At 51.6% G+C, this 27,502-nt stretch overlaps 1 protein-coding gene and 1 long non-coding RNA gene across 3 annotated transcripts in view; one reads left to right on the forward strand and one right to left on the reverse strand.

The window, feature by feature from the left end:
* The window catches only part of ATP2C2 (ATPase secretory pathway Ca2+ transporting 2), a 77,518-nt gene that overhangs the window by 48,855 nt on the left and 1,161 nt on the right, over window positions 1–27,502 (forward strand). Inside the window, exons 11-26 of one of the 2 annotated variants that reach the window (XM_055553954.1) lie at window positions 549–615; window positions 10,303–10,427; window positions 10,575–10,672; window positions 11,278–11,379; window positions 12,182–12,271; window positions 14,334–14,435; window positions 16,213–16,369; window positions 18,341–18,511; window positions 19,499–19,596; window positions 19,689–19,739; window positions 21,054–21,220; window positions 21,639–21,707; window positions 21,782–21,898; window positions 23,012–23,159; window positions 26,391–26,489; window positions 26,577–26,718. In XM_055553954.1, the coding sequence (XP_055409929.1) occupies window positions 549–615; window positions 10,303–10,427; window positions 10,575–10,672; window positions 11,278–11,379; window positions 12,182–12,271; window positions 14,334–14,435; window positions 16,213–16,369; window positions 18,341–18,511; window positions 19,499–19,596; window positions 19,689–19,739; window positions 21,054–21,220; window positions 21,639–21,707; window positions 21,782–21,898; window positions 23,012–23,159; window positions 26,391–26,489; window positions 26,577–26,718 (1,803 nt within the window). Of the gene's footprint in view, window positions 1–548; window positions 616–10,302; window positions 10,428–10,574; window positions 10,673–11,277; window positions 11,380–12,181; window positions 12,272–14,333; window positions 14,436–16,212; window positions 16,370–18,340; window positions 18,512–19,498; window positions 19,597–19,688; window positions 19,740–20,000; window positions 20,981–21,053; window positions 21,221–21,638; window positions 21,708–21,781; window positions 21,899–23,011; window positions 23,160–26,390; window positions 26,490–26,576; window positions 26,719–27,502 lie in introns of those variants that run through there. The other variant, XM_055553955.1, reaches the window with a different exon arrangement.
* On the reverse strand, window positions 23,136–26,712 carry LOC129632389 (uncharacterized). The gene is made up of 3 exons (XR_008704489.1): window positions 26,441–26,712; window positions 25,976–26,096; window positions 23,136–24,404 (listed from the first exon to the last, which is right to left on the reverse strand). It is a non-coding gene; the product is annotated as an uncharacterized LOC129632389 (long non-coding RNA).

Below are 27,502 nucleotides of genomic sequence, written 5' to 3' on the forward strand. Positions count from 1 at the left end.
AGCCTGTGGGAAACTTCTGGAATAGCTCAGAAATGTTGCAAACAGCCCCAAATAAACCGGGTGGCTGTTTCTTTTACTTGAACTGACTTGATCCTTTCCTGAAAAAGGAAAACCATCCTCTTTTGTAAGCAGGAGAGTTCCTTCCTTAAAAATGGGAGAGGTGACAAGTGAAGTTATTCATAATTGCTCTGTGTCTGTATTTCCGTAAACACTAAGGAAATGAGTTTGGAATGCCTTCAGACGTTGAAGAACGTACTTGTGTGTGTGTGGATGGGTGTGTGCGTGTGTTCATAAACATTCTGTTGCTGTTGTTCAGTCGCTAAGTCACATCTGACTCTTTGCAACCCCGTGGGCTGCAGCACGCCAGGCTTCCCTGTCCACTATCTCCCAGAGTTTGCTCAAATTCATGTCCACGGAGTCAGTGATGCCATCCAACCATCCCATCCTCTGCCACCCTTCTTCTTAAGCCTGTATATATACATATGTGTGTGTGTGTGTATGCATACATGTGTGTGTGTACTTATGTGTGTGTTTCCATCTCCTCCCAGGCCTGATCATGTTCACTGGCTGGCTGCAAGGGAAACACCTGCTCAGCATGTTCACCATCGGGGTCAGGTAAGGGTGCTGGGCCGTTGCCCTTCATTTGTGCAGCAAGAGAAGGTGGGGAGTTTGGGGGCAGGAACGGTGTGGGGCAGATGCAGCCCCTCCCCTCCAAGCCCCAGTCCCCCTGCAACGCATTGTCTGGTGGTGGGGGTGTCCAATGAACGTCAGAAAAAGGAATGACAGCTCCTCGTCCTTGTCCCCTGAGCCATGGGTTTATGTCTTCCTGGCTAAATATGGACTCCAGAGCCAGCCTTCAATCCTTCCCAGCATCAGTGTCTTTTCAAATGAGTCAGTTCTGGATTGAAGGCGGGAGGAGGAGGGGACGACAGAGGATGAGATGGCTGGATGGCATCACTGACTCGATGGACATGAGTCTGAGTGAACTCCGAGAGTTGGTGATGGACAGGGAGGCCTGGCGTGCTGCAGTTCATGGGGTCGCAAAGAGTCAGACACGACTGAGCGACTGAACTGAACTGAACTGAGAACCAGCCTGCCCAGTTTAGTTTCTGCCTTTGCCACTTGCTGGCTTCCTTGGAGGCTCAGACAGTAAAGAATCTGCATACAAAGCAGTAGACCCAGGTTTGATCCCTAGTTGGGGAGATCCCCCGAAGAAGGGAATGGCTACCCACTCCAGTATTCTTGCCTGGGAAATCCCATGGACAGAGGAGCCTGGTGGGCTACAGTCCATGGGGTCACAATGAGTCAGACATGACTGAGCGACCAACACTTTGCCGCTTGCTAGCGGGGCCACCCCAGGCAAGCATCTTCACTTTCTGGTTCTCTTTGTCCTCCTCTGTAAATGGGGGTGACATCAACCCTCCTAAGGGTGCATGAGGATGCCCTGGTGCCCCTTGCAGGTGCCTGCAGCCAAACTGAACACAAGGTGAGTGTGTGTTCTAATTAGCATCTGGAACTCAGCCCTTGGTTTATGGAGATGGCTGCAGGAGAGGACAGAAGACACAGGGCTGATGGCAGGGAGCAGAACCGGGGTGTGGGCTTTAAGCCCGGGGAACCTGCCTTCCCCGGCCTGGCGATGCTCATAAACAACTATCCCAGCCCAGGTCCTGCTGGAGGAGCAGAGGCAGGCAGGGGGAGTTGCCACAGCTTTTCCATGGCTGCTTGCAGACACAGGCTTGTCCCAGCAGAGGGGCAACTGGTGATCTAGGATGTGAAGGAGCCACTTCAGGCCCATGTTGGTTTCCACAGGGTGGGACCCCCACCTTGTGTTGTCTATAAGATGGTTCAGGTGATACGTTGTTGTTCAGTCACTCAGTTGTGTCTAACTCTTTGCAACCCCATGGACGGTAGCACACCAGGCTTCCCTGTCCTTCACTATTTCCTGGAGTTTGCTCAAACTCATGTCCACTGAGTCGGTGATACCATCCAACCATCTCATCCTCTGTCTCCCCTTCTCCTCCTGCCCTCAGTCTCTCCCAGCATCGGGGTCTTTTCCAGTGAGTCAGCTCTTCACATCAGGTAGCCTAAGTATTAGAGCTTCTGCATCAGTCCTTCCAATGAATATTCAGGGTTGATTTCCTTTAGGATTGACTGGTTTGGTCTCCAAAGTACTCTCAAGAGTCTTCTCCAACATCACAGTTCAAAAGTATTAAGTCTTGAGCACACAAGCTTCTTTATGGTCCACCTGTCACATCAGTACATGGCTACTAGAAAAAAACATAGCTTTGATTATACAGACCTTTGTTGGCAAAGTGATGTCTCTACTATTTAATATGCTATCTAGGCTTGTCATAGCTTTTCTTCCAAGGAGCAAGTGTCTTTTAATTTCATGGCTGCAGTCACTGTCTGCAGTGATTTTGGAGCCCAAGAAAGTAAAATTTGTCACTGTTTCCATTTTTTCCCCATCTATTTGCCATCAAGTAATGGGACTGGATGCCCTGATCTTCATTTTTTGAATGTTGAATTTTAAGCCAACTTTTTCACTCTCCTTTTTCACCTTCATCAAGAGGCTCTTTAGTTCCTCTTGGCTTTCTGCCATTAGGGTGGTGTCATTTGCATATCTGAGGTTATTGATATTTCTCCTGGCAGTCTTGATTCTAGCTTGTGTTTCATCCAGCCTGGCATTTCGCATGATGTACTCTGCACGTAGGTTAAATAAGCAGAGTGACAATATATGGCCTTGACGTACTCCTTTTCCAATTTTGAACCATCTCGTTCCATATCTGATTGTACCTGTTGATTCTTCACCTGCATACATGTTTCTCAGGAGGCAGGTAAGGTGGGTCTGGTATTCTCATCTCCTTAAGAATCTTCCACTGTTCGTTGTAATCCACACAGTCAAAGGCTTTAGCATAGTCAATGAAGCAGAAGTAGATGTTTTCCTAGAATTCCTTTGCTTTCTCTATGATCCAGAGGATATTGGCAATTTGATCTCTGGTTCCTCTGCCTTTTCTAAATCCAGCTTATACATCTGGAAGTTCTTGGTTCACGTACTGCTGAAGCCTAGCTTGAAGGATTTTGAGAATTACCTTGCTAGCATGTGAAATGAGTGCAGTTGTGCAGAAGTTTGAACATTCTTTGGCATTGCCCTTTGGGATTGGAATGAAATCCAATATATATACCTTTTCCAATCCTGTGGCCACTGCTGAGTTTTCCAAATTTGCTGGCATATTGAGTGCATCAATTTAACAGCATTATCTTTTAGGGTTTGAAATAGTTCAGCTGAAATTCCATCACCTCCACTAACTTTGTTCAGAGTGATGCTTCCTAAGGCCCACTTGACTTCCCACTCCAGGATGTCTGGCTCTAGGTGAGTGACCACACCATCGTGGTTATCTGAGTCATTAAGACCTTTTTTGTACAGTTCTGTGTATTCTTGCCACCTCTTCTTAATATCTTCTGCTTCTGTTAGGTCCATACCATTTCTGTCCTTTATCGAGCCCATCTTTGCATGAAATGTTCCCTTGGTATCTCTAATTTCCTTGAAGAGATCTCTAGTCTTTTCCATTCTGTTGTTTTCCTCTATTTCTTTGCATTGCTCGCTGAGGAAGGCTTTCTTATCTCTCCTTGCTATTCTTTGGAACTCTGCATTCAGATGGATATATCTTTCCTTTTCTCCTTTGCCTTTCACTTCTCTTCTTTTCTCAACTATTTGTAGGGCCTTATCAGACAACCATTTTGCCTTCTTGCATTTCATTTTCTTGGGGATGGTTTTGATCCACCTCCCGTATAATGTTACAAACCTCCATCCATAGTTCTTCAGGTATTACGTCTACCAGATCTAATCCCTTGAATCTGTTTGACCCCAACAGTTATGGGGTTCTCTTCCACTGTATAATCATAAGGGTTCTGATTTAGGTCATACCTGAATGACCTAGTGGTTTTCCCTGCTTTCTTCAAATTAGGTGAATTTAGCAATGAGGAGTTCATGATCTGAGCCACAGTCAGCTCCTGGTCTTGTTTTTGCTGATTACATAGAGCTTCTCCATCTTCAGCAAAGAATATAATCAATCTGATTTCAGTATTGACCATCTGGTCATGTCCCTGTGTAGAGTCGTCTTTTGTGTTGTTGGAAGAGGGTGTTTGCTATGATCAGTGCATTTTCTTGGCAAAACTCTGTTAGCCTTTGCTCTGCTTCATTTTGTACTCCAAGGCCAAACTTGCTTGTTATTCCAGGTATCTCTTGACTTTCTGCTTATGCATTCCCATCCCCTATGATGAAAAGGACATTTTTTTTTTTTTTGGTGTTAGTTCTAGAAGGTCTTGTAGGTCTTCGTATAACCATGCAATTCCAATTCTTTAGCATTAGTTTTTGGGGCATAAACTTGCATTACTGTGATGTTGAATGGTTTGCTTTGGAAATGAACCAAAGTCTTTCATTTTTGAGATTGCCACCCATGTACTGCATTTTGGACTCTTTCGTTGACTGTGAGGGCTACTCCATGTCTACTAAGGGATTCTTGCCCACAGTAGTAGATGTAATGGTCATCTGAATTAATTTGCCCATTCTTGTCCATTCGGTCACTGATTCTTAAAATATTGATGTTCACTCTTGCCATCTCCTGTTTGACCACTTCCAAAGGTGATATGTGGGAAATTATTTTAATATTTATTAAATATTTAATGTTGGTGAGCAAAAATTTATACTTAGTACATCAAACCCATGATGTAAACAAACTTAGATGCCCATCAATTAACGGACAGATAAGCAACATGCAGTGTATTATTATTCAGTCACAAAAAAGAGTGAAGCACTGCATTTGATACAGGGTGGTTGCCATAGAAACATGCGGCTAAGAGGAGGGCAAATGTATGGTGTGTGCTGTCGTGTCTGACTCTTTGTGACCCCCATGGACTGTAGCCTGCCAGGCTCTTCTGTCCTTGGGATTTCTCATGCAAGAATACTGGAGTGGGTTGCCATTTCCTCCTCCGGGGGATCTTCCCAGCCCAGGGAGGGAACACCCGTCTCCTCACTGGCAGGCAGATACATTAGTACTGATGCAACTGGGAAGCCCGAAGAGGAGGAAACCAGACACAAATGGCCGCATACTATGACTTTGTTTTTATGAAGTGAAGTGAAAGTCGAATACTGGAGTGGGTAGACTTTCCCTTCTCCAGGGAATCTTCCTGACCCAGGAATCGAACTGGGGTCTCCTGCATTGCAGGCAGATTCTTTACCAACTGAGCTACCAGGGAAGCCCAAGAATAATGGAGTGAATAGCCTATCCCTTCTCCAGCAGATCTTCCCGACCCAAGAATTGAACCCGGGTCTCCTGCATTGCAAGTGGATTCTTTACCAACTGAACTATCAGGGAAGCCATTTGTTTTTATGAAATGCCCCAAATAGGCAAATTCATACAGACAGAAAAAGTGCCTGTCAGGAGATGAGGTCAGGAAATAAAAAGGGACCACAACAGTTATGGGGATTCTTAGAGGTTCGATACCACTGAGTGACTTCACTTTCGCTTTTCACTTTCATGCATTGGAGAAGGCAATGGCAACCCACTCCAGGGTTCTTGCCTGGAGAATCCCAGGGACGGGGGAGCCTGGTGGGCTGCTATCTCTGGGGTCGCACAGAGTCGGACACAACTGAAGCGACTTAGCAGCAGCAGCAGCAGCAAGAGGTTCTAAAAGTGATTATGGTGATGGTTATACAACTCTGAATATACTAAAACCCATTGGATTGTATACTTTAGAAGGGCGAGTTTTATGATATGTGAATTACATCTTAACAAAGAAAACAGAAAGCAGGTAATTAAGAAAGCTGTTATTACAAGGATCCTTGGAGCCTTTCTAATGTATACAAAAAAAGGAAACTGTTTGCAAACAGCTGAGTTGGAAGTGCCATTATAGTAAATGACAGTGAGGCACTCCCAGTGGATGGGGCATCCAGTGTGAAGTGTGGAGGCCGTGGGGTGCCGGCCAGTGTAGGCAAGAGAGCCTTGCATTGGGGTTGGAATGCACACGTCTCTGGTACTTAGTCAAGTCCATCTGTGTATAAATGAATGGATGCCGTTGCCTGGCAGTTAGCAGTAGGAAGAGATTCAGGTATGGGTCTTTCAACATTCCAAATGCCTCTTTTTAAATCACTGGGGCACTGTGTACATTGAGAGGCAGGCGGGCAAAGTCTACCTGTGGGCAGGTATGTGTCCTGTTACAGAAGTATTCAATGACTATTTTTTTTATTTTTTGAGGGTTTTTTTTTTTTAGTTTTTTTTTTTTTTTAAAGTACTTACTTATTTGGCTGCGCTGGGGCTGAGTTGCAGCATGTGGGATCTAGGTCCCTGACCAGGGATAGAACCCTGTTCCCTTGCACTGGGAGCATGGAGTCTTGCTCTGGACCACCAGGGAAGTCCCCCAAGGTGTTCTTTTGAATAGACAAAGTCATGATCTCAAGTTGAATAGGGTGGCCTGACTTTGTCTCCTGAGCTATGTGTGCCCTGAATGGAATAAAGGAAAACAGAACCCAGAGCTTTCGATGGCCGTTTTTCCTTGTGTCGGTATCTGAATGTTGAGTACACTAGGTGAGTCGGTTCTAGAATCTTCAGGAAAGTGAAGGTGGCACAGGCCAGGGTCGAGGAGGGGTGGGGCGCTGGAGGAACACGTGGCCTTGTTCATCATGGACCACTCTGCCAGGCAGGCTGGTCTCCTGATGGGGAAGCTGGAGCTTAGGCCAGCACACTTGCCCAGAGTTACAGGATTCCGGGAGCGGAGGAGACAGACTGCCAACCCTGTGCATTCTGCTCCAAAGCCAGGGTCCCGGCCAGTGCTCCGGCCACCACCCGGGCAGGACAGGGACTCTCCTCCTGCTGCCTGTGGTCCTGGCAGTTGGCTTGTTTACTTGCCCCGCACGTGTTTGCTGAGCAGCTGCTTACTGTGTACTTGCCTCGTCCACTGCTGTTGGAGCTGGACCTTGGAGTATGCAGGCTGGAGGGGAAAGTAAACGTGAACAACTTAAGTGAATGTTAGCAAATAGTCACAACTTCTGATCAGTACTGCACAGGAGACGACAGCTGAGAGAGGGATTAAATGGGGAGATCAGAAGGGGTGTCCCCAGAAAAGTCAGCTGGAGGTTTCTCTGAGGAGTTGAAGCTGGAGAGATGCGGACCTGCTAGGGGTGGGAAGGGCAGGCCTTCAGACAGGGGACTGGCGGCAGGGGGCTGGGGGGCAGAGGCGTGGAGGAGGCAGCAAGCCTGGCTCATCCGCGGAACCCAGAAGGAGGTGCAGCTGGCTGGGGGATGAGACCGGATGGGGTTGGGGGCGGGGGGTCCCTTAGGGGCTGATCACATGGAACCTCACGGGCCCCGTTTCCTCCAGAGCCCAATCACATCCTCAGAACCCTTCTCCACGCACCGTGCGGCCATCTCTGCTCTCCTTTGGAGCAGAGAGGCAGTGGGAGGCGTGAACTGCAGCGTGTTCTGAGGCGCGGGAGGAGGGAGCAGGGGCGTGGCCGTGGACAGTGGAGTTGGAGGTGAGGGCAGGGCTTCCCCAAGAGGAGGACGCTGTAGAGCTGGGGGCCTTGGACTTGACTGTAACTAACCTCACCACATGAGGGTCCCTGGGAGAGCTTGTCCCAAACAGATTGCAGGGACTGTGACTCAGGCTAGAGGGTGGGGGGGATGGGAGACCCTGAATTCCTAACAGGCTCCCTGGGGATACGGATGCTGTCGGTTCAGGAAGCATCAGTCTTCAGAGAAGCATCAGAGAAGTGAGGCTGTGGCTCCAGCCACCCCAGCTGGGACTCCAGCAAGAGGTGGGGCCAGGGAGGAAGGCTGGGTGCTGGAAAGGGGGCTCAGATGACTAGGTCTTTCAAAGGCTGGGTTAGGGGCAGAGGGCGAGCCTCAGCTGTGAGGGGCTCCCAGAATAAGCAGAGCCTTCAGACCATGATGAATGAGAACCTCCTCCATGTGAGGGCGCATCGCGACCCATGTCATCAACCATGGAGAGTTCCAAGAGCCAAAAAGACTGTTAAATAGTTCCAGGTCTGTAAGAGAATAGGCTCCTATGTGCACCCCAACCCCACCTCCCCAGGGTGATTTTTTAAAAATACTTATTTATTTATTTAGCTGTACCAGGTCTTAATTCTCTGACCAGGGATTGAACCCAGGACTCGAGCATTGGGAGTGTGGCGTCTTAGCCACTGGACCACTAGGGAAGTCCCTCCCCAAGGTTATTTCTGATTTCTGGTCTTAACAGCTCCTTTCACCCCATTCATCACACTCTATCTCCGGTAAACTCGAAAGAAAACCAAGTCTTTTTGTTTCACTTGTGACTTGGGAACAACGAGGCTTTTCAGCTTTGCTTTGTTTTTCGCACTCCTTTCTTTTGTAGGCTGTGCCGGGTCTCCTAGCCACAGCATGTGAACTCTTAGTTGCAGTTTCACTTGTGACTTGGGAACAACGAGGCTCTTCAGCTTTGCTTTGTTTTCCGCACTCCTTTCTTTTGTAGGCTGTGCCGGGTCTCCTAGCCACAGCGTGTAGACTCTTAGTTGCAGCTTGTGGGATTTGGTTCTCCCATCAGGGATCAAACCCGGGGCCCCTGCATTGGGAGCCCGGAGTCTCAGCCACTGGACCACATGGGAAGGGGACTGGCTGGGCAGAGGTATGGAGGAGGGAGCAAGGGAAGTCCCAAGACTCTTCAGTTTTTAGCAGAAGTGAAATCACTCAGAACCTCTCAATCATAAGTTAGAAATGGCAAGATAGCCAGCGTGCAAGAGATTCTCCAAAACAAATAACCCAAGAATCATCCTTTTAAAAACTTTTTCCTGCTTCCCTCTGCAGCAAGGGACCTTCAGGATGAGCCAAGGTCCACTTGCTTTTCCTGGTCTAGCCTAATCTTTATTAGTTTGCCAATTAATTTTTTTATTTTGACGAAAGCACCCAGACACACACAATGTTCTTCCCATGCCATATAGGAGGGAAGGGCCGGCAATAACCCTTCGCAAATGTTTGCTTAGCCGGTCTTGTCAGCCCATGCCATAAAACCAAGGAACCTTCTTGCTGTTACCGTAGAAACCAGGCATAGTCTCTTGACCAAACTCTGTCACCTTGGTTTATGTAACTTTCCCCTGAATGCGTCTTTGTCTCCGGGTAAAAGATCGCCGTTCATACCATATTTCCTCACTTCTAAGATGTACACTCTTTTTCACTTTTTACCTTCTCTGCAGTCAGACTGCTTCTCACAAGTGAGGTGATAAGAAAGCACTGTGTCGTTGGTTAATGGGCAGTATTTTACCTTTCTTTAGTGATGCACAAGATAATGGTGCCCTCTCTAATCAACAGCACCTCAGGTTTGATGAAATACTGCAGCCGTGTGTGGCTTGGCTGGATGGACATCATCAGCCAGGCTTTCTGGTTATGGACCACCTGTGTAGAGCGCTCAGTATGTGTGAGGCCAGGGTGTGTCTGGGCTCTTGCACTTGCCATGAATTCACTCATTCCTGTGTGTTCAGCAAATATTTACTGACTACCTGCAGGCCTCTGCTGTGCAAAGAGCGAGCCCTTTGGGTGTGGTGTGGTGACGCTCACTGCACAGCTCTGCAGTCTGCCTCCCCTCCAGAGCCTCCCCCATCGGTCTGCGGTCACTGGCAAGACACAACACTTGCCACAGGAAGGGGATTCTGTGCTTCCAATGCAGATTCCCAGGGGAGGAGCTTATTGGTTCAGCTTGAGTCACATGTTCTCCTATAATCCAATCAACTGTGGGGTGGGGCCACGTGGTACAGAAAGTGTGGGGAAGGGGTCCTAAAGAAGTGAACAGACACCAAAACAACCTGCAAAGCTAGGCAAAGGCATCGCTGTGTTACGTCATCTCCCCCAGTTTTCATGTCCTTGTCTGGTTTCTCACAGAAACTGTCTAAACCATTAGACTAACCCAGGGACTTTCTGAACCCAAAAAGTCCACTTATTGTGTGATCCTGGAAATTTCTTTCAAGGGTCCAAGACTTTCATAATAGCAACAATTAAATGCAAAAGTACTTAAACAGGCAAAATGTTGGACAGACTAATTCACACTAAAGTGTGGATGTCTGATAGGAGAACAGGGTTTTGCAGGGGGAAGCTCAGAGCAGTGGACACTGAAGAAGGAGGCAGGTGGATCATAGGACTGGGAGCAGAGAATAGAACAGAGAGGTGGAGACCCCACAGGTGAGCGTCACCGGGCAAACACGTGATCAACGTCAGCTGGACTTCACATCACATTAAGTGCACGTTAAAGGTGACACATCTGGCCTTTTCCATCCAGCCTGGCTGTGGCCGCCATCCCCGAGGGTCTGCCCATCGTCGTCACGGTTACGCTGGTCCTGGGAGTGCTGCGCATGGCCCGGAAGCGAGTCATTGTGAAGAAGCTGCCGATCGTGGAGACCTTAGGTAAGGAGCTCCTGCTGGTTGAGTTCTTACAAATTGGACTGAACGGGCTTCTTGGTGCCATGATAATTCAACCTGGGTGTTTCGTAAGGCTGAGAGTTGATGGTGATGACTTCTCTCTCCCATCAACTCTGACGTCTTCCTGTCCAGGTTGCTGCAACGTCATCTGTTCCGATAAGACGGGGACTCTGACTGCCAACGAAATGACTGTCACCCAACTCGTAACATCTGATGGGCTCCACGCCGAGGTGAGTCCATGTGAATTCATAAGGTTCGAGACCAAGGAGTACCCTGCCAGACCTTTATCTTCTCAGAGAAAGCACACAAAATCTTCCAGAAAACAATAAGGAAGACATAAGTGTGGGTTATTGGACAGTTTCCTTGCCATTAATACAAATAGCAAGGGCATGACTGATGGAAGGCAGCCACCCCCTGGCTGGCATGACGCTACACCTGGTGGTTTGCACACTGTCCGCGGTTCCTTTCGCACGCCAACCACTGAGTGACTGCGACTCAGACTGCATGGGCTTCAAAGGCTAAAACATTTGCTGTCTGGCTCTATAACAAGCTTGTCCACCCCCATTCTAGAACATAAGCAGTCTTATATGCTACTACTTGGTCTTCACAGCCATAGTTTTTACTGACTGCAAGATGCCCTGTTGCAATACTGAAGTGCACTGGGTGTCTGATGAATACTTAGTTCTGCAGGAGACACAGTCATGCTTGAAGCCTTGCTCGTGGTGGGACCATGTCCTCAAGGGTGGACCCTCCCCCCAGAAAAAAGATATGGGTCAGCCAGGGGAGCGACTCTTTGCCTCCCAGGGACACCCCTATCTGCGGCTTTGCCCTGCAGGTCAGCGGAGTTGGCTACAACGGCAATGGGACTGTCTGCCTTTTACCCTCCAAGGAAGTCATTAAGCAGTTTTCCAACGTCTCGGTGGGGAAATTAGTGGAGGTAAGCATCAACAGTGCCGCCGTGGAAATAAACACGCGTCTTAAACAGAGCTGATGGGGATTCTGTCTGCAGATAGAGACGGCAGTTGGACCACCTGGTTCTTGGTGACAACCGGGCCACACCCCATGGGTCAGGTTATCGAAATGGCCCAGCTAGCGATGGAGAGGTGGGAGGTCAGGGAAGAACTGGGAGCCCCTGCTCCCGCTGCTTGCTCCCTCCCCACACACCCCTGCATTCACCCCTGTGTTGCTTTCTTAGCTGTTTCTACTTTTTCAATTATTATTTTAAATTGAGCTATAGATCACCTGCCACAGAATCCACCACTGCAGAGAGTACAGTTCAGTGGGTCACAGTGTGTTCGAGAGGTGGTCACCACAGTCTGATCCCAAGACCCTTCGTCATCCTGATTAGAAGGCCGTGTCCCCGTCAGCGGGGCCTCACATGCGTGACCCCCAGTCTGCCTGCCTTCCCATTCTCAGTCCTCAGGATGGCTTTGTGACAGCCAGCATTCAGCTGAGTCAGTAAATTATTGGGTTGGCTGAAAAGTATGTTCAAATGTGATGGAAAAACCTGAACAAACTTTCTGGTCAACCCAGTGTTACCGTGTGGCTTTTGCACAGTGGGGACTCTGGCACATTTTGAAGAGTAAATTCGTCACTCCCTCCCACCCCAGCCCAGCCCCGAAAACTGGTCAAGCCTTCAGGCCTGGACCTTTTCACATGCCTGAGCGTGCCCGGGACCCCGACGGGTGCAGCTCCAAATACTAACAAATGACCTTCAGAAACCCCTCCCTGCTTTGCAGGCCGGCTGTGTTGCCAACAACGCCATCATCAGAAAAAACACCGTGATGGGGCAGCCGACAGAGGGTGCCTTGGTGGCCCTGGCAATGAAGGTAGGAGGTCTGTGCTGTCCGTGTGGGCAGTTCTTTCACTGGGAGCCGGATTAGTAGCGGGATTCAAGGTCCTGTCTGAGTGAGGCAGGTCCTCACGTGGCCGGGTCCTCTTCCTTAAAGGACACCAGTCATACTGGAATCAGCTCCCCCAATGACCTCATCTTAACATTGTCACACCTGCAAAGACCTTATTTCCACATCACAGGCCCTGGGGAGTTAGACCTTCAATGTGTCTTTAGGGATACACGTAACCCATGACACCCTCTTCAGTTCAGTCGCTCAGTCACGTCCAACTCTGCAACCCCATGGACTGCAGCACGCCAGGCCTCCCTGTCCATCACCAACTCCCAGAGTTTACTCAAACTCCTGTCCATTGAGTCGGTGATGCCATCCAACCATCTCATCCTCTTTTGTCCCCTTCTCCTCCCACCTTCAATCTTCCCCAGCATCAGGGTCTTTTCAAATGTCAGTTCTTTGCATCAGGTGGCCAAAATATTGGAGTTTCAGCTTCAGCATCAGTCCTTCCAATGAATATTCAGGACTAATTTCCTTTAGAATGGGCTGGTTGGATCTCCTCGTAGTCCAAGGGACTCTCAAGTGTCTTCTCCAACACCACAGTCCAAAAGCATCAAATCTTCGGCGCTCAGCTTTCTTTATAGTCCAACTCTCACATCCATACGTGACTACTGGAAAAACCATAGCTTTGACTAGACGGACCTTTGTTGGCAAAGTAACGTGTCTGCTTTTTAATATGCTGTCTAGGTTGGTCATAACTTTTCTTCCAAGGAGTAAGCGTCTTTTAATTTCATGGCTGCAGTCACCATCTGCAGTGATTTTATAGCCCCCCCCAAATAAAGTCTCTCACTGTTTCCATTGTTTCCCCATCTATTTGCCATGAAGTGATAGGACCAGATGCCATGATCTTAGTTTTCTGAATGTTGAGCTAAGCCAACTTTTTCACTTTCCTCTTTCACTTTCATCAAGAGGCTCTTTAACTCTTCTTCCCTTTCTGCCATAAGGGTGGTGTTATCTGCATATCTGAGGTTACTGATATCTCTCCCAGGAATATTGACCCCAGCTTATGTTTCATCCAGCCCAGCATTTCTTATGATGTGCTCTGCATATAAGTTAAATAAGCACCCTCTTAGGAGGCTTTTAAGGTGTTTTTCCCCTAATCACTCCCTCCATGAGATTTTTTTAAAAAAATATGGGCCATTTTTAAAGTCTTCATTGAATTTGTTACAACATTGCTTTTGGTTTTATGTTTTGGTTTTTTGGCCTCAAGGTACGTGAGTTCTTAGCTCCCCAATCTGGGATGGAACCCACACCCCCTTCTTTGAAAGGTCAAGGCCTAACCACTGAGCCACCAGGGAGGTTCCCACCACCCTTCCCTGGTGGCTCAGACAGTAAAGAATCTGCCTGCAATGCGGGAGACCTGGGTTCGATCCCTGGGTCAGGAAGGTTCCCTGGAGGAGGGCATGGCAACCCACTCCAGTATTCTTGCCTGGAGAATCCCACGGACAGAGGAGCCTGGCGGGCTACAGTCCATGAGGTCACAAAGAGTCGGACATGACTGAGCAGCTAACACAGGCAGGTGTACAGGTATTTAACATCACAGATGTACTGTATGTCTGTTCCTGTACTGTATGTGGTTTTTTTTTTTTTTTAATACATAAAAGGACTAGATTTTTTTACCCCCTAAGTACCCATTTTCACCCCTTGAGTGGGCAGTGGAATGCATTAGGGTTGGTTTACATCTGGGGAAGTAGAGGCTCAGATCTGTCCAGGAACTGGCCTGAAAGCATCAGAGATCAATTGAATGTCACTGGCAGGGACCCCAGGGGTGACCGCCGGCACCCACTCCCAGGGGCTTCTTCTGCCATCTCTTCAAGTCTGAAACATTCCTCCTGGCAGAAACCCCATGGCCTTTCTCCGTGACCTAAACGCTTGGATTTCTCATCTGCCCGAGGTGGTTTGAATAATGAATAATTTAAATGGACCGAGCTTTGCATAGAAATTGGTTTAGGATGACTCACTGAAAACATCGCATTTATTACCCCAGATGGACTTAGGCGATATTAAAGATTCATACGTCCGAAAGAGAGAGATCCCGTTCAGTTCGGAGCAGAAGTGGATGGCGGTTCAGTGCAGCTCCAAGAACGAGGTGAGGTTGCCTCTCTTCCCCCTTCCAGCCCCCACCCCCACCCCAGCAAAGCAAAATGCAGAGGTCAGGAGATGCGTTTCAAGTTCCCAGCTGCTTCTATGACATCCGAAGACGTGAAAATACAGTTGATGGCGATGAAAGCTCTGAGTATCTTGGGGCCACTTTCGGGATTGTCTTCTGAATCTCTGGTCCTCAAAGTGGGGTCCCAGACCAGCAGCAGCATCTCCTTGGGATTTGTTTGAAATGCAGATTCTCAGGCTGTACCCCAGACTCACTGCATCAGACGTTCCAGGGGTGGAATCCAGTCGTCTGTGTTTGCTGGGGGTTCTGATGTGAGTTCGCGTATGAGACTCAGCGGCCTGCAGTACGGTCACTGAGTAATTCCTACCAGAGTGCGTACAGGCTCCTACTGATGACGCTGAGCCCATTGCTAACTTGGGCTCCTTTTGTCACATTGCTCTCATGCTGGGTTCTTTACACGTATGAGCTCATGTAACTGTTGCAATGGGGGAACGATCCTGGACGCACCCCCTAGTGTCCACCATAGACAGATGACCTCACATGTGTGTGCATGTGTATGTTCTAAGCCACCAAGGGGAATATGTACCAACCTCTTACCAGCTATCCCTGGGTGAGATAGCCCACCCTATCTTCCCCCTCCCCTTTTTTTAAATTTTCTGTAGCTTTTCAGATCTTCTACTGAAAAAAAAAAAAAACAAAAAAACACCTTTTCTTTCTCTTTTAAAAAGATTTTTATTGCCTTCCACCTTTTGCTCCAAACTTTCTGCTCTTGCTGGAACCTGCCATGTCTTGTCTATGCTGAGATTTTCCATCTCATTCACGGTGGCAGGCAGCTCAGCTAGCTTATCCCAAGTCTTTGCCGTGAGTGGACAAGTATAATATAGATTCCTGGTGCTTAAGAGGCGTTCTGGACTTTATTCAATGTTATAATACCTTCAAATCTTATTTTCCCCCTAAGGCAATGATAATATATTTTCATTGAAAAAAAAAATGATAGAAATGTGACTTAAAAAGTGGACCCTTCTGACCATCCTGCCCTCTCCTCTCTCTGCCCACCCCGTCCCCACTTGCCCCTCAGTCGGAGATCGAGCCTTCCGGCATCTGCAGGTGCAGCAGCAGCACGTGGGTGCCAGTCCCTCAAGCAGGTCCTGCTGCGTGTAGTGTGTAGCTGACTCTTTTCCCTTAAGTGACATCCGGGCCAGCTTTCCGTGTCAGTGCATACAAGTGCCTTCACCGTCCACCATGAGCAAGTGGGCGCGGTGCTAGGGCTGGGGCTCATACTGACAAGGCACCGGCCGCCTGGAGCTTACGGTCTAGGGGAGACGGAGCTTAACAGATACACCAGAAAAGGGTCAGCTGCTCGTTTGGGTTCATCCTCATAAGCCAGGTTCATGGTGCCTCCCTCGCTCGGAAGTCTCCCTGAACTGGACACCTAGGAGTCAGTCACACATGTAAAAGCTGGGATATGACCAGTTCATGAAACATGTGGATGCTCTGAGCAACAATTGAGCAGGGGCCCTGATGCAGGGGGCGGGTGTCCGGGTCACAGATCAGCCCTCTCTGGGCTGCGTGTGGTTCCATCACGTGGACTTCCTATAACTTCTCTTCCAGGTGGGGTCATTTATCCCAGATCATCATCGTTAACGGAAACAGATCAATGACCCCGCCGTGAACATCTCCGTGTGGACGAGGTGATGGTCACCAGGAGCTGAAGCAGGCAGTGACCGCCAATGTTTTCCCCTCTGTATTTTCCAAGGAGCGGGAAGATATGTACTTCATGAAGGGGGCCTTTGAGGAGGTGATTCGTTACTGCGCCATGTACAACCATGGGGGCATCCCCCTGCCGCTGACGCCCCAGCAGCGAGCCTTCTGCCAGCAGGAGGAGAAGAAGATGGGATCCCTGGGCCTGCGAGGTCAGTGGCTGTGCTCCCAGCCCTACTCTGAGTCTGCACATGATGCTGACTTCTCAAGCGTCATAACGCATGGTCCCTGGTCAACACAGTAATGATCAGAGGGGCGTCAGGTAGAGCGCTGATGGGGGCAAAGCCAGGGTGGACCCTCCTGGGCAGATGAAGCATAGGATGCCCTCCACATCCTAGCCGCCAGATGACACCCGTTAACCCAGATGAACCTCGTGTGTGCGAAGAGAGGTCCTGAGTTTTCTAAGACGTGTGAACGGGCCGCCCCAGAAACGTTGATTTTCCTGATTGGTCATCTTGCTCAAGGCCTGCTTTCAGGAAAAGCCACGGTTCTTGTAAATGAACAGACATTTCATTTCTTGGCCATTTCCAGCTTGCTGCACCAGAGCCGACACCTTCTCTGATGGGCTGAACATTAAGTAAGACTCCCTGCTGTCATGTGCCAGCCTGTCTGTTATCAGAGAAAGTGTCTAAAAACACTCTGGAACATGTGTACTCCCTCAGGGGAAACTGAGCAGCATTGGCTTGCTATATTGGTTTCAATTGCCTTAGTTTTTCTTTGCAGGGGGCAGAAATTATAAATTGCTAGTAGCTCGCTGACAAGTGTTGAAGGTAGGGTGTGGCAGATCTCTGGGACAGAGGTTAGCAGGGTAGGTAGGAAGGGAGGCATGGCACCCAAATCACTGACACACACCCCCAGCATCTCTGGCACACACCCCCTACATACCCAGCACACGCCCCCAGCATCACTGGTACACGCCCCCTGCATCACTGGTACCTGTCCCCAGCATCGCTGGTACCTGTCCCCAGCATCACTGGTACACGCCCCCTGCATCTCCGGCACATGCCCCCTGCATCCCCGGCACACGCCCCCAGCATCACTGGTACATGCCCCCTGTATCACTGGTACACACCCCCTGCATCTCCAGCACACACCCCCTGCATCCCCGACACATGCCCCCAGCATCACTGGTACACGTCCCCAGCATCTCCAGCACACATCCTCTGCATCTCCGGCACACACTTCCTGCATCACTGGTACATGTTCCCAGCATCACTGGTACACGTCCCCAGCATTACCGGTACATGCCCCCTGCATCTCCAGCACACACCCCCTGCATCTCTGGCACACTCCCCCAGCATCATTGGCGCATACCCCTGCATCTCTGGCACACGCTCCCTACATCACTGGTACACGTCCCCAGCATCACTGGTACACATCCCCTGCATCTCCAGCACACACCCCCTGCATCTCCGGCCCACTCCCCCAGCATCACCGGCACACACCCGCTGCATTTCTGGCACACGCTCCCTGCATCACTGGTACCTGTCCCCAGCATCACTGGTACACGGCCCCTGCATCACTGGTACATGTCCCCAGCATCACTGGTACACGCCCCCTGCATCTCCAGCACAGTTTGATGACCGAGGGGTCACAGCTGAAACTTCTTGGCCACAGCCTCCCTCCAGTATCAGTAAGGTGACACAGTAAGGTCAGTTCTCATAGCACCCTCTTCAGAGCATTGTCCCGAGCCGGGCCTGGCTTCTGTGCTGCTGAAACACTGTCCTCTCGCCTGTGTTCCTCCCGTACACTTTTTGTGACTTGGTAGCTGCCACCCCAAGTCTGCTGGCAGTGACCGAGAAGGGCAGAGCAATGAGAGACAGCAGGCTGTCGAAACGTCCCGTGTGCCAGCCCACAGGCGTTCTCCTGGCTGCTTCCCTTGGGTGGGACACCGCCGCCGGTGGACAGGGTCCCGTTTCTCATGGGGCGCGTTGTCGCTGGCCCTGCTCCCCATCGTGGGTGAGCCGTCAAAAGCTGCTGGCCTGCACGGGCCTGAGGACCACTGAGAATACCTTCCCTTCCCACTGTGGTCCAGGAACTTAGGGCCCAGCCCCTCGCGGATGGGGTGGGGGCCGGGCCGACTGGGGACGAAAGTTTTCCAAACCTACCTGCTCTGTCCACAGTGCTGGCCCTGGCCTCCGGGCCTGAGCTGGGAAAGCTGACGTTTCTGGGTCTCATCGGAATCATCGACCCTCCCAGGGCTGGCGTGAAGGAAGCAGTCCAGGTTCTCTCGGAGTCGGGCTTGTCCGTGAAGATGATAACGGGGGATGCTCTGGAGACGGCCTTGGCGATAGGTACCCGGGGAGGGGTGGAGGGCACGGGCCACCACCAGTGCTTATTCCTCGAGGGACCTGGTCAGCAGAGCTCACGCCTGCCTTCCACGTGCTAGGGAGAGATTTCTGAGGCTCAAGGACCCACATCCCACCGCCCGAGTGGGTGTTTGTCTCTCAAACATCGGCAGGTTGTCCCAAAGAGGAAAGGACCTCGTGCACACTGAGAAGCTTCTGTGTGCTCCGGCTGTCCGTCCACCCACGATCACACCTCATCTCCACAGGCCCAGTCTGCCTTGTGCCACTAGCCGTGTGCCCTGAGCAAACCAGTGAGCCACTCTGACCCTCAGGCTCTTCCTCGGCAGAGGACCAGCTCCCCCCTCCTCCTCCTACTGCGTTTATTACTGTTGGGAGGGGTGTCACACCTTGGTCTTCTTCCCCCTCTTGTCTTGAGGCAGCCTGGCACTGGGGGAAGATCACAGACTCTGGAATCAGACAGAAAGAACCATGGCGGGTCCAGTCTTAGCACTTAGCTGCCCTGTGACCTTGGGAAAACCACCTCCCTCTCAGTTGCCTCATCTCTGAAGTGGGGATCATAAGGCCTTCATTGCCAGTTTGTTCTGTGGATGGAATTAAGGTCACATACCATAGCAGGTGGGACCAGGGGTAAAGAATCAGCCTGCAGTGCGGGAGATGCAAGAGATGCAGGTTCGATCCCTGGGTCAGGAAGACCCCCTGGAGAAGGGAGTGGCAACCCGCTCCAGTATTCCTGCCTAGAGAATCCCATGCACAGAGGAGCCTGGCAGGCTGCAGTCCACGGGGCCGCAGAGTCGGACACAACTGAGCGCACGCACAGCATAGCAGGTGCTCTCCAACTGGAGCAGTGGTGGTTTTGTTCTTGTTTCTCCCAGTGGCCAAGGCAGGGCCAGATGTCAGGCAGGCGCAGTGAGGGGTGAGGGCAGGGACCACAGGCTCAGGCCCTCAGAAGGGACCATCCCCTTCCCGTCCCAGGAAGGAACGTCGGTCTGTGCAACGGGAAGCTGAGCGCCATGTCCGGGGAAGAGGTGGAAAGCGCGGAGCAGGGAGAGCTGGCCGAGCACATCGGGAAGGTGGGGTCCCCCCCGGGGCTCGCCGGCGGGGGCAGGGCGGGGCTGCCCCGTCCTCAGCACTGATGCTCCGTCCTCTCCGGCTCCGGCTCCAGGTGTCCGTCTTCTACAGGACCAGCCCAAAGCACAAACTCAAAATCATCAAGGTCAGTCGTGTGCCTCTTCTGGTCCCTCGGGGCACAGCTCGAGGTGGGTGGGGGGCGGGGGGTGGCTCTGCTCACGGGTGGCCCAGTGGGGGCCCCAGGGCAGCTGCCCCAGCCTCTGGGGAGAGGAGAACTGGGGAGGCCCTGTGCTGTGTCCACCAAAGGCAGGGAATGGGAACTGGGTGGTGCAAAGGGAGGAACGCAGAGGCCAGCCTTGGTTAGTTGGGTGCTTCTTGGTGTATTAATTTGGTGTATTAACTCCAGGCCTTAGTTTCCTCATCTGTAAACTGGGGAGAATGTGAGCAATACCAGCTAATTCACAAGGCAGGAGAGAAGAGGGTGAAACGAAGCCAGCCCGTGAAGCCTTTACAGCTGCCTGGCCCACAGCAGTGCCCAGGAAGAGCTGGTGTGACGGTGCTTCAAAAACAAGAGGGCTGGAGTGAGAGACTCCTGCAGACGTGTGCTTTTCCTGCACACGGATGCTTTGAAAAGTTGCTCTTTAATGCTTGTGTTTTTCTCTTCTGTGTTACTTGGGGGTTTTTTAGTTCTACAGAGTGAATCTCTGTGCCAGTCATTCTTCAAAGAAAATATTAATACCTATTGGGCACGACATGGATTCACATGGGGACAAACTGATTATTCTTTGTTAATGGTTGTCAACTGAAAAAAATGAAGCACACCGTGGGAGTTGTGAGTTTTACTTGAGGCAGAATGAGGATGATAGCCCAGAGACAGCACCTCAGGTAGTGCTGAGGAACCGCCCAGGGCGGGGAGGACAGATGGAGGGACGCTGTGACACCAGACATGCGACTCTGGTGCCGTGCTGACGGCACGCGTTGTAGCGGAGGCTTGGTGCTAGTCACGAGGAGCAGATGTCTCTGATGATGACTTTTTAGCGCTTTTCTGGATATGAAAGGATGTAAGAATCGAGGCTCGTAACATCCGCTCCTGAAAATAGCTAGCCTGTTCTGTGGGTTTCTCCCTCACTCCTCATCTCCACCCTGAGCTGCTTTTGGGGTGTGTGGAAGGTCAGCGGCTGCAGTGGCTGGTTACTTCATCCTTGTAGAAGCAGGTGGCCAGTTTTTGTTGTCATGGTGATGGATGACACAGGCACTGTCCCCTCTGTGGTCTTAGTTTAGGGCTCACCACAGCCCTGAAAAGGAGGGGCTGTGATCCCACTTTGCAGATGGAAAAGCTGAGGCTGAGAGGGTCATGGCTCGCCTGATGTGGAGGGAGATGAGGGGCGATGGGAGAGAAGGGTCTGGAAGGCAGGTGCTCAGGCTGCAGCCCCCCCTCCCTGGGCTCCTCTTTCTGAAGGCTCTGCAGGAGACAGGGGCGATTGTGGCCATGACCGGGGACGGGGTGAACGACGCGGTCGCCCTGAAGTCGGCGGACATCGGCATCGCCATGGGGCAGACGGGGACGGACGTCAGCAAGGAGGCCGCCAACATGATCCTGGTGGACGACGAGTTCTCGGCCATCATGTAAGCCGCCCTTCAGGTGGTTCCTTAGTCACAGAAACACCTGGGGTGGCGGCCCCCTGCTCTGCTGCGGTGGATGTGCACGGCGTCCCCAGGCCCACCCCACGGAAAGCAGGGTCAGGGGCCCGTTCTCTTGGGTGAATCGCCGAGGGGCAGGAGGCACTTTGGGAATCCTGGGTGAGGGCTGGGGTCCCAGGGCTTAGGTGAGAGAATGATCTGTGTGCAGTCTTCAGACAGAAGGGTGATCGTGGCTCGGGGACCCATCCCCAGGGGCTGGTGACGCCTATTAGGACAGCCCCCTCCTCTACCGTTCCCGAGGATGCCAGCAAGGAGACCATCGCTTCCTTTAGCAACTGACGGAGCTGGCTGACCCTTCCCACCCTGCCGTCTTTGTCAGTAAACGCTTTCTCCTCTCTTGCAGGAACGCAGTGGAGGAAGGCAAGGGGATTTTTCATAACATCAAGAACTTTGTCCGCTTTCAGCTGAGCACGTAAGTCCAGGCCGGCACCCCCTAGTGGCCGGGTCTGGGAGCAGCTGGTGACCTGCCGTGTGTGTGCCCTGCAGGAGCATCTCGGCCTTGAGCCTCATCACGCTGTCCACCGTGTGCAACCTGCCCAACCCCCTCAATGCCATGCAGATCCTGTGGATCAACATCATCATGGACGGGCCGCCAGCACAGAGGTGAGGCAGTGGGCTGGCGGGGACGTGCCGGGGGGACACAACAAGGGGTACACACTGAGCACGGGAGGAGGCATCTGGTGGGCTGGCCGGGCAGTGGCAAACCCTTTGCCTCAAAGGCTCTCCCTGGGCTACCTGCATTCTGGTCACTGCCTCCAAGAAGTCCTCCCTGATTACCCTAGCAGCAGCCTCCTCCCTCCCAGCCACTTTACCCTGCTTTATTTTTGCCTAGAGGGGAAACTATTTCATTGTTTATCTGATCATAATCCATCTCCCCTGTAGGATGTCAGCTTTGTGGGGGAAGGCTTTGTTCCCTGCAGGGTCCTCGGCTCTGCAGTGGTGCTCGGCACACAGCAGGCGCTTAGGGAAATAGTGGCTGGATGAGTGAGAAGGGGATGTGAGGCCAGCAGAGTGACACAGGAGGCAGGATGGGCTCTGGAGGTGGGGAGGCCTGCGTGAGCACACGAGGGGCTTCCCTGTGTCTGAGCACAGGGTAGGTGGGGCCATTGAAGTGTTACTATTACTGATCTAATCGCCAGTGACAGCTTCATCCCCCCCATGGCCAGAGGCTTACCTCTTCTCCATGCTCTTCCTGGGAACGGGGTGTGAGCACAGATGGACCCCAGCCATATCTGCCTAGGAGGGGTCTCCCCCAGCGTGCTACCTCCTTGGTGTCCCCACACCGCCCTGCTGGCTGATCCTATTTCAGAGTTGGCTGAAGGCAGATCCCATTTCTCCAGGCCAACTGGGACGAGGCCAGGCCCAAGCTGGGGTGGAACGGTCCCCCAGGTGATGGGGTGGCCAGGCGCTGTTCAGGATCATTAGGTCGGCCGAGGGCGGGCTTTTCTGTGGCCCCGCAGGTGGAAGACCTGCAGGGCTGTCCACAGGGTCCAGGCCGTGATGGGTACCCAGGGAGGAACCGAGGGGAGCCGGGCGATGAGGGAGGGGGCAGAGGACCAAGACGGGAGGGGCCGAGACGACCTGGAGGCGCTGCACACGCCCGTCCAGGCCTTCCACGTGGACCCTGGCGCGTCACTTCACCATGACCTTGTGCATTCGACCTCTGCACGTCTCTTCAGTGGTTTATTTCAAAGCGTCCGGTTTTGTCCCGAGCAGCCTGGGTGTGGAGCCAGTGGACAAGGACACACTCCGGCAGCCGCCGCGGAACGTCAAGGACCAGATCCTGAGCCGAGCCCTTGTCCTGCGGATCCTCCTCTCGGCCACCACCATCATCAGCGGGACCCTCTTCATCTTCTGGAAGGAGGTGAGGGCATCCTCGCGGGCTTGATTAGGCACGGCGGTGAGGCCCCGCCCCCGGGGCTCAGGCTCCATGGGGTGTGGGCGAGGGGCAGCAGGCGGTGGGCGGAGGTGGCAGAGAAAGAAGGGGACCCGGTGCCTCTCCTGCTTGCTGTTACCCCTGGGAAACAACCTCAGCTCTGAGAGAAACTCCTGTTTTAGTCCCAGGAGGTGGCTATTTGGGAGACCTTACCTTTTTTAAAAACTTTTATCTTGGAGTACAGCTGATTCAGCAGTTGTGTTAGCCTCAGGTGTACAGCAAAGTGGTTCAGTCATACGTACATTCATTCATCCTTTTTCAGATTTTTTTTTTTACCTTATAGTTTATTATAGGATATTGAGTAGAGTTCCCTGTGCTGTATACAGTAAGTCCTTATATATAAATTCATCCCAAAGTCCCAATTTATCCCTCCACATTTCCCCTTTGGTAATCATTAAGTTTGTTTTTGAAGTCTGTGAGTCTGTTTCGTTAATAAGTTCATTTGAATCATTTTTTTTTAGATTCCACATCCAGCAATATCGTATTTGTCTTTCTCTGTCCGACTTAGGATGGTAATCTCTAGGTCCATCCATGTTGCTGTAAATGGCATTATTTCATTCTTTATGGCTGAGTAATATTCCATTATATAAAATATATATGCACATACACACCACACCTTCTTTATCCATTCCTCTGCTGATGGAGACTTAGGCTGCTTCCATGTCTTAGCTATTGTGAATGGTGCTGCTACCATTCACATTTGGGCGCATGTATCTTTTCAAATTGTGATTTTCTCCAGATATATGCCCAGGAATGGGACTGCTGGATCTTAATTCTATTTTTAGTTTTTACATTCCCATCCACAGTGTAAGAGGGCTGCCCTCCTCCATACCTTCTCCAGTGTGTATAGACTTCTTGATGATGGGCATTCTGACTGGTAGGAGGTGGTATCTGATTGTAGTTTTGATTTACATTTCTCTAATAATTAGGAATGTTGAGCATATTTTCATGTGCCTCTTGGCCATCTATCTGTACGTTGTCTTTGGGAAGATGTCTATTTGGTTCTTATGTCCATTTTTTTATTGGGTTTTTGTATATTTTGGAGACTGATCCCTTATCGGTTGCTTCAGTTGACAATATTTTTTCCCATTCTGAGGGTTGTCTTTTCATCTGCTGATGACTTACTTTTCTGTGCAAAAGTGTTTTCTTTCTTGAAATACGGAATTTTAGAAACTAAAGTAGAAAAAAAAATCCTGTCAAGAAATACCAGGTGGAAAATGCAGGCTTCCAATAAAATGAAATTTTAGGGCAACGAAAGTCTAAAAGGCCACGAAAGAGAAATAGCCCTGCTGGGATTTGCACAATGGCTACTTATATTTTTTGGCACTGTCACGCGGAATCTGGATCTTTCTCTGCATTCCACACACAGCACACACGACACAACAGCTTTATCATAAAACGCCTGCTTGTTACACACATTTTAGGTCAAGCTACTGCCAGAAACAAATCAATAGCAATACGTCAGGGACCGAGCAATCTCAGTGGTGGGTGACGTTGCAGAATTCTGCCAAATGAAGGAACATATTAGGCTGCGAGCAAAGCAAATGGGGGAGTTAAGAAAGGAAATATTTTAAATGTTAGTAATTCAGACATTGTACTAAGTATTGTGCAAAAGAAAATTAACATGTCTATCTCCAAAGAGATGAGTACACTGGCAAAGGGTTCCGAGCACAGTGGAGGGCTGTGGACAGCACGCACCAAGACGCCCAGCCTTGGGGGGGAGCGGTGCTCTTCCCTGCTCATTCCCTTTTGCCAGAGGTCCAGAAAGAACGGGCAGCGCCGTCACCCTGCCTGCTGAGCCTCCACTCTAAGCGGCAAACTGTAAGGCGAGAAAGAGAGGAGTCCCCAAGGGGAGCAGAGATCACTGTAAGCTTCTAAGACAGGAAGATGGGCCATGAGTCCCATTCAAATCCCAGAGATGGGGCCAAGTCCCCAGAAGTAGCTGTTAAGACTTGAAAACTGGACACTCCTCATTGCATAGAAATATCAAGGACAACTGGAAAAGTCCTCAGAGAAATGTTCCATGAGAATCCAGCTCTTGGAAGCAGCACTAAAACATCCACTTTACCGGTGTCAGACAGACATGTAGTGGGACACTGCGGCGTAGCTCAGGGAGCTCAGCTCTGTGACGACCTAGGATGGTGGTTCAGGAGGGAGGCGGTATGTGCATAGTCACGGCCGAATCACGGCGTTGTATGGCAGAAATCAACAAACACTGTTCAGCAATTACCCTCCAATTAAAAACACATGGAAAAGTCAAGCTCTTTGACTCAGGGTCTCAGGGCTTGAAAGCAACCCTCTATTCATCCACACGACGATGCCTCTTGCATCTCAGCAGGAATGCGTTTGGTCAAGGACACTAAAACGGCTTTACAAAGCAACAGACTTACCTTTTGGACCAAGGTCTGCTGGGCCTGAGGGTCAGCCAGCCCTGGGAGGCCTGGGCAGCAGGTGCCAAAGCTTCCAGGTGCGGGCCCTTCCTTCCTGGACGTCAAACTCACAAAAGCCCCTGCTGTGTTACATTTCACACTCTGAAGCAAGTTTACTGAGGCCCCATGTGTTTCTTTTCGTTGTTACTTTCATTGAGGAAGATCAGAGAAAGTGTTGCTGTGGTTTATGTCAAGTGTTTTTCCTGTTCTCCTCTCGGATTTTTACAGTATCCAGTCTTACATTTAGGTCTTTAATCCATTTTGAATTTATCTCTGTGTGTGGTGTTAGAGAATGTTCTGATTTCACTCTCTTACCTATAGCCATCCAGTCTGAAGAGACTGTCTTTTCTCCTCTGTAGGCAGGGGGGTCTTTCCATGGGTCACCTTTCTGTGGCCCCGCAGGTTCAGGCACCCCTGTGCTGAGAGCGCCAGTGACCTAGGTAGAGAATCAGGCAGGCGTGTGAGGCAGGCACCCGATCACCTGTGTGCAGGAGAGGGGCTGGCTGGGACACTGGATCACCCCCACTTCTCAGCTTTTCTCGAGCGTGCCCCCATCCCACCCCAAGAGGCGCGGATTGCCTCCTTCCTGCATCCTGACCTCAGGAAGGTGGAGAGGCCCACCTTTGTCCAGCCCAGGCGCTCAGCCAGGTGTAGGTTCTAACACAGTGGTCCTGAAAGCTGGGTCCCCCGTCTCCCCCGCACCTCCTCACCCCGTGCACTCGTGTTCCAGATGCCCGAGGACAGGGCAAGCACCCCGCGCACCACAACCATGGCCTTCACCTGCTTCGTGTTCTTTGACCTCTTCAACGCCTTGACCTGCCGCTCCCAGGTGAGCCCCCGGCAGGACGGGATCGCAGCCTCCCGGCCCGAGTGCTCCAGCGGCTCGTGTGTGCTGACTGTGCCCTTCTCCCCACAGACCAAGCTGATCTTCGAGATCGGCTTCCTCCGGAACCGCACGTTCCTCTACTCCGTGCTCGGCTCCATCCTGGGACAGCTGGCCGTCATTTACACGCCGCCCCTGCAGAGGGTCTTCCAGACGGAGAGCCTGGGGGCGCTGGGTGAGTGGGAGGGCTCATGAGGAATATCCTCACTGCCTGCCCAGGGCGTGAAGTCACCTCGAGGGGCCGTCCTGTCCCCAGGGGACTGGGCTCGTGCCTGAACACGAGCACCGGGCAGGATGGGGGGACGCCACGCAGGCCTGGAGAAGGCGTGAGACTCAGGGGCTGGAGCCCCTGCTGGGAGTCAGGGGAGGGCAGAGGGGTCGCAACACCCTGGCCACCCCCCTCCCCATCCTGGGACAGGAGGCCCCGGGGCAGCCGGATGGACCACGGTCTATGCTGGCTCAGCCTCTAACGTGCTGCCCAGGCCTAGGAGTGTGTCAGCCTGCTGGGGCCTGTAGTGGGGCCTGTGTGACAGGGACCCTGCTTACCTGGAGACCGGACTGGGCTGGCCGGCAGTTCCTGCTGAGAAGGCCACACGTAGAGACTGCGGCCCTCCAGGTCCCAAGCACACCAGCCCCGGGCAGAGCCCCAGGCTTCTGGCAGCCCCACCATCTTTCCGTGAAAGCCGTGCAGGGTGACTGGGCCTCCTATGCCTGAAACACTGACGGGCAGGAACAGAGAGGGAGGAAGAGGCCTGGGGAGCGGCAGTGAGCAGAGCCTGTGCGGGGAGGGCTCCGGGGTGACCACCGGCCCAGCCTTCCACTGGGGACCTCAGATCCCAGCGGGCAAGGGGGCTGGTGAGACTGCCGGCCCTGCCCAGGATCTGAGGACCATAAAACCATTGGTTGTGTCTGAGGTGGTGGAGACAAGGATGCTAAATACCTGGGGACTCTCAGCTTTT

This window comes from Bubalus kerabau, chromosome 17, assembly GCF_029407905.1.
Source record: "Bubalus kerabau isolate K-KA32 ecotype Philippines breed swamp buffalo chromosome 17, PCC_UOA_SB_1v2, whole genome shotgun sequence".
In the NCBI taxonomy this organism is placed as follows: domain Eukaryota; kingdom Metazoa; phylum Chordata; class Mammalia; order Artiodactyla; family Bovidae; genus Bubalus; species Bubalus kerabau.